The sequence below is a fragment of the Crassostrea angulata genome, chromosome 10 (genome assembly GCF_025612915.1).
Source record: "Crassostrea angulata isolate pt1a10 chromosome 10, ASM2561291v2, whole genome shotgun sequence".
NCBI lineage: Eukaryota > Metazoa > Mollusca > Bivalvia > Ostreida > Ostreidae > Magallana > Magallana angulata.
In genome coordinates, this window is record NC_069120.1 from 18101767 (window position 1) to 18113031 (window position 11265).

At 33.6% G+C, this 11265-nt stretch overlaps 2 protein-coding genes across 3 annotated transcripts; one reads left to right on the top strand and one right to left on the bottom strand.

Moving 5' to 3' along the window:
* Positions 1-366: 366 nt before the first annotated feature.
* On the bottom strand, positions 367-6772 carry LOC128165276 (uncharacterized). The gene is made up of 7 exons (XM_052829654.1): positions 6563-6772; positions 5649-5832; positions 5298-5488; positions 4911-5120; positions 4272-4559; positions 3898-4007; positions 367-3715 (listed from the first exon to the last, which is right to left on the bottom strand). The coding sequence occupies exons 1-7, from the start codon at positions 6642-6644 to the stop codon at positions 1142-1144; spliced, it is 3639 nt and encodes a 1212-aa protein (XP_052685614.1). The 5' UTR covers positions 6645-6772; the 3' UTR covers positions 367-1141.
* Positions 6773-6793: 21 nt separating this feature from the next.
* Positions 6794-10659, top strand: LOC128165277 (dimethyladenosine transferase 1, mitochondrial-like). Of its 2 annotated transcripts, none has more exons than XM_052829656.1 (5): positions 6794-6908; positions 8501-8790; positions 9109-9463; positions 9987-10140; positions 10401-10659. In XM_052829656.1, the coding sequence occupies exons 2-5, from the start codon at positions 8527-8529 to the stop codon at positions 10642-10644; spliced, it is 1017 nt and encodes a 338-aa protein (XP_052685616.1). In that variant the 5' UTR covers positions 6794-6908; positions 8501-8526; the 3' UTR covers positions 10645-10659. The 2 variants fall into 2 exon arrangements, with proteins under 2 accessions (XP_052685616.1, XP_052685615.1); XM_052829655.1 differs by having other exon boundaries at positions 6802-6918.
* Positions 10660-11265: the final 606 nt, after the last annotated feature.

Sequence of the window (11265 nt, forward strand, 5' to 3'; positions counted from 1 at the left end):
ATAAATACTATTTTCAACAAAAGAAAGTTACATTTGATTAAACTTACACCAATACAACACATATGTAAAAATGACAACATTTGAGCTTTGTTTACAAAACAAAGAATTATGAACTCTGTATCTTGCTTATAACTTGATATTTGACTTTCAAATTTTGACATAGTATTATAAACTTCTATATTTATCAGTATAAACATTGAAAATGGAAAAACAAAATTTGAAAATTTTTTTGTCAAATCGTGTCCAAGTCCCTTTAAGTTCAGTCTCAATATGTAAATTATCTTTGAATGAATTATTTTAAAACAATTGTAAACATGATATTACAGAAGTTGCTGATAAACATTTAAAAAAATGAAAAATTGTACAAACATTATTTTTTTCTTTATTAAAAACTAAAATGATACTGGTATTTTAACAAATTGACATTTACAGATATAAAATGATACAGAAAAACCCTGCCAGCATGATATGATTGTATTATAAAGCTGCCTACTGCATAAAAATCTACAAAAGAGATTGTTTCAGACTACAAAAGCTATAAAGGTACAACAAATAACAAGAAGCCTTGTGCATCAACAAATTGTTTGTCAATGTAAATAATATTGTCTATTTCATTAATCACAGATACATCCAGCTCGACAATTTTTAATTACTGAGACAAAGCCAATAAACCTATAGTATAATTTATGCACTGGAATCTATCACAAGCCCTTGTCTTGTAATGCAAAAGCACTAAAAAGTGCAGGACATGTTTAATTCATTATAATTCTATTACCCTACACATACTTGTAAAAAAATTGATTTGGTTTGATTACTTTTTACTGTCTTTAGATACATTAAGAAATGTAGAATAAGGATACAAGTACATGTATCATTAAAATATATGAATAACTGATATGGTAAAACTGCCCATTCAAACAAGGCTGACAATACATTTCACAAACACTGCAAAGTGTACAGAATTCATATCAATATTTTAAATCCCTTGCATAAGATTTGAAATAATATAGGTTAGATAAAATTATAAAGGAACAGATATAGTATTGGCACCTTGTTTTCTTTAAGGAATGCTTTTTTTAAATGGCAATAATACTTTGGTACAGTTGAAACAGATATTTCACAATGAAATGAAACAAAATGGTTACACAGCTATTGTTGAGGGTTCATCAACCAAATAAAGTGCATTTTCTGAACCCCCATGTGCAGATCTTGGTACTGGTGTACTGACAAATGGTTTCATGAGAGGCCCATTAGCATTGCACACCTTTTCCCTGTTCATACGGTCAGGTGTGATTATTGGAGAAAAGGTGGGGCTATTCTCCACAGACTTAAGAGCAGTTCTACTGGTAGATTCCCTTCTGTAGCTTTTCATTGGAGAGAATTCAAATTCCTGTTCAGATGCATCTCCATAATGACTTCTTGCACTAAAATCTGATGGAATGTCTCCATCAGAGTCAGTATCTGAATAGGCATAACATGAGTACTTGAGGGCACTGACATGTGTTTTGGGTTTGGAATGTTTTTCTGCTGATTTGGCTTTGATTCCTTTTTTCTTTTTGTTTCTTAACATTGGTGCAGTGTGGTGTCTGTTTTCATCCAAGACTCTGTTCTCTTTGTCATTGTATCTAGCCTGACTTCTTTTGTGGGGGATATTCACCCCTTCCACCCTCTTTTCAGGAATGGTGTAAAATTTTCTGTTAGTTTTACTCTGAATGATATTATCTGAGCACTTGGAGCGGAATTTGTAAGGAGATTCGGTCAAATCAGATATACTCAATTCATCTCTTTCGTTCTCATTTGAAGAGCAGTGAAGTACATTGTCTTGGGATCTTCCTCGAAATTTGTATGGGGATTCCTTGAGATCCACCACTTGCAGCTTTTCTAGTCTTGAGATGGGAGGAATGATAGGGGGCTTCAAGCAAATAGCTTTTGGAGTTTCCAAATCACTCATCTCTAGCTTGCTGGAATCAAATAGATCAACACTTCTTCCCAATCGCATAGGAGATGTCTCAATAGTGCTGACTTGCAATGGGGAGACTTTTTTGTTCTGATAGGATGTGTAGTAGCCATTTTTATCACAGTTTTCTGGGCTATCATTCACTTCAGGGGTAAAAGCTTGAAATTTTGCAGGCTCAGTAGAGCTATCCATGAAGCTTGTATCCGAATCGCTCATCAAATAGCTTAAACCTGGTAAAAGGGACCTTCTTCTTGGAGTCCCACCCTCTGCGTTATCTGATTTCATTTGGGACATATCACTTGATGAGGAATTAATTATTACTGCTTTATTTAATTTCTGATGATTTTCAAAATTGAAAGCACCTTTGTAAGGGTTGATGTTTGAACTTGAGTTTTCGTCTGTCTCTGAAAAATGATATCCACTATCATCTTTATTTTTTTCAAATGAATTTCCAGGCAAGGAATTAATTCTTTGGTTTCCATTGCTATTAGGACGGGGGTCTGTATTGGATGGTCCACTGTAGGAGAGCCTTCTTGGAGTTTCACCAGCTTGAGTGAAATCAGAAATTTGGCAAATATGATACATATAGCTTTTCCCTTGCAACGATTCCCTTATGTTCTGCTTGTAGACCATTTCTGATATGTCACCCTCATCATAAAACACCTCATGGTCATCTGGCCATGGAAATGAAGCATTCGTTTGGTCGGTAATATCAGACACAGAAGAAATATATCTACCGTGGCTGGGAACAGGCACATGAAGGGATGAAATATCAGCAAAGAAATTGGACAATTCTGAGGACTCCACTTGATCGGACGTTCCAGTGTTACTCTGCGACCGGTACTGACTTCCGGATGTACCACTGTAGCTGTAGCTTCCATCATATCTTTCTCCTGAAACTTCCGAGTTTGAATTGTACTGAGAGTCACTAAATGTGGTGCTACGATGGCTTGTTCTAGCTAAAGAGCTCTTAGTACCACTGATACTGGAATCAACAGGAGTTGGAAAATAAGAAGTCAGGCGACATGAATCATTTTCTCTGGCTGGTTGGGAAACACTTTGTTGCTTAGAGTCATTGAAATAACTGGAAGGTTCCAGAGTAATTCTCTGTTGCGACAGCTCCCAAAGTTTTGCTGGATCAAGTGGTGACATTGACAACTTGTTCCTGCCATACTCAAAAGAAGAACTTCCACTACCAGTAGCCACATCCTCTTTCCAGCTCTGAAGACTTTGTGGACTATCCTTCTTTTGCTGTTGATCATTCTTTTGGCTTAATAGAGAGAAATGTTTATTGGTATATATTTCATTACTTGAATCCATACAACTTTGAAAACTTTGTGGACTATCTTGAGGTGTCAACACAAGTCCACTGGAAGAATCATGATCGCGAGAAAAGGCTCGATTAACTTCTGCTTTGATTTTATGAGAAAGCGTTTTGGAGCTTGAGGGTATTAATTGTTTTGAGCTGCTTGCACTGATATATGACACACGGCCTGATTCAAGGGTCAGATTTCCATCAGATTCCTGCAGAGAAGATTCTATACTAGGGGCTCTGTGGTAAGTCGATAAGGATTTTCCACTCAAAAAGCGTGCAGAGTTTCTCACTGGAATGACATCTGGTACAGCAGAATTCAGTGATAGTTGAACACTGTTGTTTTGTCTGTCACAATTGCTGAGGTTTACTGATGTGGTTAGCCATTCAGAGATACGAAATGATGAGTCTGATGTATTGAAGAAAGAATCTCTATGCTCCTGGCGCTAATACAAAAAAGAAAAAATATGTTACAGATTACCTTTAATTTAAAAATTTTGAATTATTTAAACATACATTTTTCTGTAGATCTTGGATAACATTTCATATAAATGTATTTTAGAATTTTTTTTTCATAGAAGTTATTGCAATTTCATATTTTTTATCAATGTGTATTAAATATACGAACCTTCATTGCAACAATTCGTTTGAACCAGTTTGTTTCCTGTTCTTTTTCCTGTTTGACTTTTGGCATTGATGGATGGCAGCAACAGTAATACAGACACATCATGATAGAACCTGAATAATATAAGAGAGAACCCTATAACTTACCAATGATGTTCATGTCAAAGAAGGAAATCAAACAATTTTTCTTTTGTTTAATAACTGAACATTCATGAATACACTTTCACAAATCAGTATACATGTAGATTCTATTGCTCTTAATAATGATTAAATAAAAGAAAATTATTAAATGGAATTTTATAGTGATAACATAAATCAATATGTCTTTTTATATGTCTTATCTTGGTATTTGTTCTGAAAATTCTAATATTTTTATACCTAAGGCAAATCCTCCATATATGACAGTGGGTGCTACAATGCTCAGCCAATCTGGTGAAGTTTCACTCTTATAAAGAAACCACAGAATAACCAGAGCTGTGTTTTCTACCATAGACACAATGTAGTACACTGCCAGTCGCCTACGTGAAGAGCCATCCTTCAAGTTCAAGAAGCAAAAGACGTAGATAAAGCCAGACACTGCATTGAAGATACGTTTCTCACAAGCTGTATCACCAAAATCAGCGTTCTGTACAGTGATCCATGCTGTCATAAGCAACCAGTGTAATCCTGCAATAGACAAACAGTAACAAGTTTAAACCTCCAACAATTTGTATTGAGAGTTAAGCAATACAGTGCATAATATAGATTGCAGTGAGCTTTCAATGTAAACTAATTATGTAAAAGGAAGCTTATCATCAAGAGGACTTGATGGTTGTGGCCATTTTTAGACTATAATAATCTCATTTAGAGCTTTGTATTAAGATTTTTTTAAAAATCAATAAAATATGGTTTATGGCCAACAATATATTAATTTAAGATTTTAAGGCAGATCTGATGAGTAAGTTGACCAACCAGCCTCCTTAAAATGCTTATCAGATTTTAAGTTGAAAGTATTGTTTTAAAAAATGCAAACATTACCCAAAACCAGAAAGGTCCAAGCCTTGAAATGTGATGCAAATACAACAATAGCAAGGACTCTGCCACTAAGCATGGCTGTTTGCCATAATGTGTGTACAAGCATTGTCAGTCCACTCCTTTTATACTCTGTCTGATAAGCCAGGCGCAAACCATCCGAGTATGCCGACACAGACCAAGCAATTGATGTCAAGGAAAAAAAGGTCGATATTCCTAAAAAAAAAAATTAGATTTATAGTCAATGTGTTATAAAACACTGGATGCATCAAACAAAATATATCAGATTTAACTGAATCATTTTAAATGGAAATCTTCACTGAATAATATACAAAAAATACATAATTTTTGAAAGGTTGACAAAAATTTTCTGAGTTGTTGATGACACTTTACCAATAATCCAATCAAAATGCTGGAATGTGATGATGACATAGAGCTGAAGCAAAAGCTGGGGAGCCGACTCCAAAAATGATTCAAATAGTCGCAGCAAGCAGATGTCATTGTTAGCACAGTAAACTGCATCCAAATCATCATGGCTTTTGGTTCTTCTTGACTTAATTCCAAGCTTTAATACTCTCCAGTACCTATGGTAGAAAATGAATTTACACTATGTATACAGACTGTATGTACTTACAAACAAAACTGATGAAATATCAATAAAATAAAGATTAAAAAACACATAGCTGCATATGAGTGAATACAAAAATACTGCTTGCTATGAAGGAGCAAGAAGACATTTAATACCTGTGTAAAGGAGCCAAGAAAAAGGCATGAATCAAGAAGTTCTTGACTGTCATGGACCCATCTGTAACGTGCCAACAAAAGCTGAAAATCTGCATGGCAAATGTGGAAAGTGCCACAAATGCCAGTGATATAGCTCCCCATACAGCATGTCCATCAAGGAAAAAGACTACTATCACAGCCACATCTATGACAAAAATAAATGTAAATTGATAATATAACAGCAATAAAGTAAGTTTTATTTACACGATATTGATATTATAGACTCATAAACTTGTTATTGTCATTGAAGTTAAGAGCGCATTTTATAAGTAGAATTAATATGAAAGGCAAGAAAAGCGTACAGAAAAAAGGGGACTGGAAAATTTATCCCCAAGTATAAAATAAACCCCCTCCCCCAATTTAAAGTTGAAGTGTATACTTTAACAGGTAACTAAATTATACCCCTAAGTTGTTAAGTTAAGACATTGTAATACTGAGCATAGTGTAACTTTATATTTTTAACTTCCTCTATACAGTGTACATGTCACACCCCCAAAAATTTTAACCAGATATTAAATGACGTGTAAATGGGATGAACCAGCCCTATCTATAACAGAAATGGTAAGAAAATGCAAAACACTAATATTGAAGAATGAACCTGGCATTGGTCATATGAAACAATGTCTGGAATATTATTGGTATAGCACAGCCACATGAATTCATGTTGGTATAACGTTAGTAATTAAAACTCAAAGATCCAGATTATCTGGACAAATCTATTTGCAGTCTACTCCTACATACTCTCTCTACATCGGTCAACAATCTCATATTATGACTTTAAATCCCCATTTAATACTTTAAACTCAACAAAAGAATTGTAGCCATATCTTAAGACATAAATCATTTCTGGTGCAATAAAGCGACAATATCTTTACCTGATACTACGTCTAGTATATATGAGAAAAATGACAAAACTGTCACAAATATGTCATATAGTGTAAAAGTCTTCTTATACATGGTTACAATGGTATTAACGATTCATTATTTCAAATTTTGGCGCACACTAGCTGCCATCTTGGGTATACATAATAGTTAAAATCTATTCAAGTCCGGAATAAAAATCCGGAAATTTATTTTATCACCGTAGTTGTTTCAGTGTTTTATCGAGCGTTTCGAATTTCCTTCTTCATATATTCCAGGCATGGAACATGGATTGATGGAAGAAACTTTAGTCTTATCATAGTGACAGTCGTGATATTTATTGTCTGTTCATTTCACAAGGTTGGTCGAGGTAATATTTTTAGATTAAACATTAAGGTCAAGATCTAGCCAATGAAATTGAAAGATGCCTACAGGTTTATGAATTTTAAGGTGGAATAACACATCTGGAAAAAATCACTCAAAATATTAACAGTAAATTATTTAATTATGAAAGATATGATTTGCAGTTTGGGGATAAGAAATTAGTATTAAGTAGAAATGAATCGTTAGAATAATGTTCAGTAGTATTTTAATCATTTTTTCCTTTCTTCAAAATCAATGTTATCCATGTCAGAGTCAACATCTTATGATGACATCAGTTGAGACTGTGATGTAACAATTGACAAACATAAACTTTGTGCATTTTTATTGCAGCGTTAATAATTAAAATCGAAAATATAAATTGCCAAAAGAGCATATGTGCAGCGATCCTTTCATGTTCTGTGTGAGTGGAAAGGTATTTTTTATCTATTACAAATATAATTTATGTTAAACCAACTTTTATTTGCATGCGAGAAATTTTTGTGAGGTTCACGAGGACATTGTCGTCACAAAAATTTCTGACAATGAACTAGTCATTGTCGTATGGTTGTTTTAACAAGAGGGGTCTGGGTGCGGCTTGGTCGTGAACATTAGTAGTCACAAACCAGTTTATCTGAAGTAAATCGCTAAATAAAGTCGTCACGAATAAAAGTTGCTTTACGGCAATTTGATTCGTAATCATCCTTTTATTCTATACAATTCTATATGTTAAATAGCTGGCACGACATCGTTATAGGACCAAACTATGAGGGCGGATGGCATGAAATATATTCATTTAATTTTGTTTTAATTTGGCAACATTAACCTTCCATCACTGAAAATTAAAAGAAAATTGTATGTTAAACTTTGTAATTTTTTACATATGATGTTGAAAATGAAAACCCCCTTTTCCCTATATAATCTTATATAAATGTTGGGGATGATTCGGACATATGATATATCCGTTCAATTTACTTTATACTTTGCACATAGTTTACTCATAAGTTGACCTCTCACTGTAAAAAAATTAATAAAGGAAATTATATGTTTGAAACATTCTCTCCCGAGACACCTTAGTAGACCTTTACATTGCTTGCCATAACAATAACATAATTTTTATTAGTACTTTGCAAGAACTTCTCAGCATTTTGCAACAATGATCTTCAATCTTGAGAACATAAACATAAATCCAATTTGTGATCTAAATTTTGCAATTCAATTTTGTTTAATTGAAACCCCAGACAAATAATGGGTCCACTTGATAAGTGCAAAGTTTTTCCAAGGACAATTTTTGGAAAATTATTATCTTAGGAATTACTATGCCTAAAACTTATAGATACATAGAAATGCTTTCTTGTATGGTAAAGAATTAGAGTCTTCAATTTATTAATGAAACATGAAGATAGTGTGTAGATGCAAAGATAATGTGTCGATGCAATGGTTTTTTAAAGTTTTTCAAAATTCACTTCAGTATTGTAACTTATATTAATGATGTAGCACAGGGCCTCTTACCGGTACTTATTATTTAGATTAAAACTTGTGGTCGTTGTGAAAGATAACTAACAATTTTCTGTCTTCTTTTTATGTTACAGTCATTTTGTGAAGAAAAAAAAGCAGAATGGGGAGCCGATTGCCACCAATGCCAAGGATATCTGAAATCGTAAAACTCTACAGACTTAGTGCAACAAAGAAGCTTTCTCAAAACTTTCTCCTTGACATGAATGTGTGTCATAAGTTTGTGAACTGCATCTCAGTGACAAAAGGATCACATATCTGTGAAGTGGGGCCTGGACCAGGGGGAATAACTAGGGCATTACTAGAGAGTGATGCAGAAAAAGTTCATGTGATTGAAAAAGACAAGAGATTTTTGCCACCTTTGGAGGTAAGTATAGATAGAGCATAGCATATATCATAAACCTGTTCAAATATGCATGTGTAGTTTCATTGAAGAATTTATCCTATCCCTTTAATTTTCATAAACTCTCAGATTTTTCTATCTTTTTAATTGGGTGTAGGTACATGTACCATATTTTTCTATGCTCTTGCTTGAAGAGTACCATAATATATTTTCAGAATTGTTAATTTTATTAAGACACAAGATTTCTTGATTTATTAAAGGTTTAGAGGTTTGACCAAAAATTGAATTTTCTCAATAAATTTTGTTTGTTTGTGCCAAAGTTTTAAACTTAACTTTTTTCAGGCTTTAAGAGCAGCATCTGGAGGCAGATTAGATGTGCATCTTGGAGATGCAAAATATTTTGACATGCACAGTTTGTTTCCACCTTATTGTGCAAGGCCATGGCAAAAAATGACCCCCAAAGTGAACATAGTTGGAAATTTGCCATTCAATGTGTCTCTTGGACTTTTATTAAAATGGCTGGAACAGATTTCCAAGAAAAGTGGACCTTGGCAACTTGGACGTGTGCCGTTGACTCTTACTTTTCAACATGAGGTGGCAGAGAGAATTCTAGCAGATGTAGATTCTGAACACAGATGTAGACTTTCAATCATGAGTCAGTATTTGTGTAAAATAAAATACAGATATCATATACCTGGTAAGGACTGCTGTATTTTCTAATTTGAAAGGGTGCGGGAATCCTAATTTTTTAAACATACAGTAAATATTTAATACAAGTATTTTGAGAAATATATATAATGCATTAGAGTTTGTCAATTCAATCCCTATTTATCAATGGTTACCGTACTAACTTGCCTCTCTGTTTGATTACTGAAGGACTTTATTATTCAAGATAAAATTCAAAATTTAAGCATGTTCATAGTTCATACTCCCAATTTAAAACAACAACGAAATAGATGACCAAGGTATTCTGTTAATTTTTATTAAAACAGGACAAGATTTTGATTTAATGTTAGATTATGGATATTGATAATTGAGATATTGGTACATTAAAATGAGGGACGAACCATAAAGAGTATATTGCAAAGTTTTGTTTTTCATTGAGAACTGATTCTTAAATTTAGTACTTGGTCCACCCTACAGGTACTAAACTACTTAAATAACAGGTTACTTTTTAACAATCCTAAAAATATTATACATGTATATGTTTTTTTTAACAGGGAAAGTTTTTGTGCCAGCACCAAAAGTACATGCGGCAGTTTTATACATAGAACCATTAAATACTCCCCTGATAGACCAACCATTTTCATTGGTTGAGAAAGTTGTATCTACAATATTTCATTACAGACAAAAGCATATCAAGAGGGGAGCACAGTAAGATTATTTTTGCATTTGTTCTTGTACTCCTTTTTACATCAAAAAGTTAATGACATGATTATTGATCTATCACAGATACTCTGGTATGTAGAGTTACTACGAAAAAAAAAAAAATTAAACAAATAAAACAGCTTTCAAGGGTTGGCCATTTGCTCTTTATATCTATTTAACCTGTTTTCATATACCGATACTTTTTAAATTCTGAATAAAACATCAAAGAAATAATTCATTTTTCATACTCAAATTTTGTCTTTCAGAGATCTGTTCCCGCCAATTATGTCAAACTTAGTGGATGACTTTTTCAAAATTTCACGTGTGGATCCCACAAAGCAGTCATTCCGACTTTCTATGGAGGAGTGGAGGGAATTATGTTATGCATATGAACAGTTGTGTCTTCTAAACCCAGGACTTATTGACTATAACTACAGAGAACCAAGAGCGAAACACATGCTTACAACATCACCTCTTGTCAGAACTTCAAATCTGAATGAATTACAATAAATTATAAAAATCTGAGGGTTTCATTAGTTGTTTAGATAACTGCAATTGTGAGATCATTGGCTGTCCATCATCAATGCTTTTCACATTCAAATTTCTTTTTGGAAAGTACTGGTATTTGCCCTTGTCTGATTAATTAAAATCAGATCCTCAAAGATTCCCATTTATAATGATATGCTACTACGAGGTCTGTATTTTTAGGTCATCTGAGTAAACTCAGGTGACCTATTGCTATCTGTTTTTTGTCCGTCGTCGTTCGTTAACAATTTTACATTTTGAACTTCTTCTTAAAAATTACAAGGCTAATTGTTACCATTTTTGGTGTGAGGCATTTCTATGGTAAGATAAATCTGAATTGTGAAATTCATGGCTCTACCACCCCTGGGGCGCCACAGGTGGGGCCAAATATGCAAAAAAAAAAAAAAGGCCAATAAATTTTCAAAAATCTTCTCTACTACCACACATGAGGAAAAAACTGGTTGCATGGTTATAATGTCCATGAAGCTCTTTACCAAAATTGTGAAATTCATGGCCCCTGGGTCAGGGGTTCAGGCTCTAGGGTGGGGCCAATATGGCCATATAGTAAAAATGTATTAAATCTTTAAAAATCTTCTTTACTTCCAC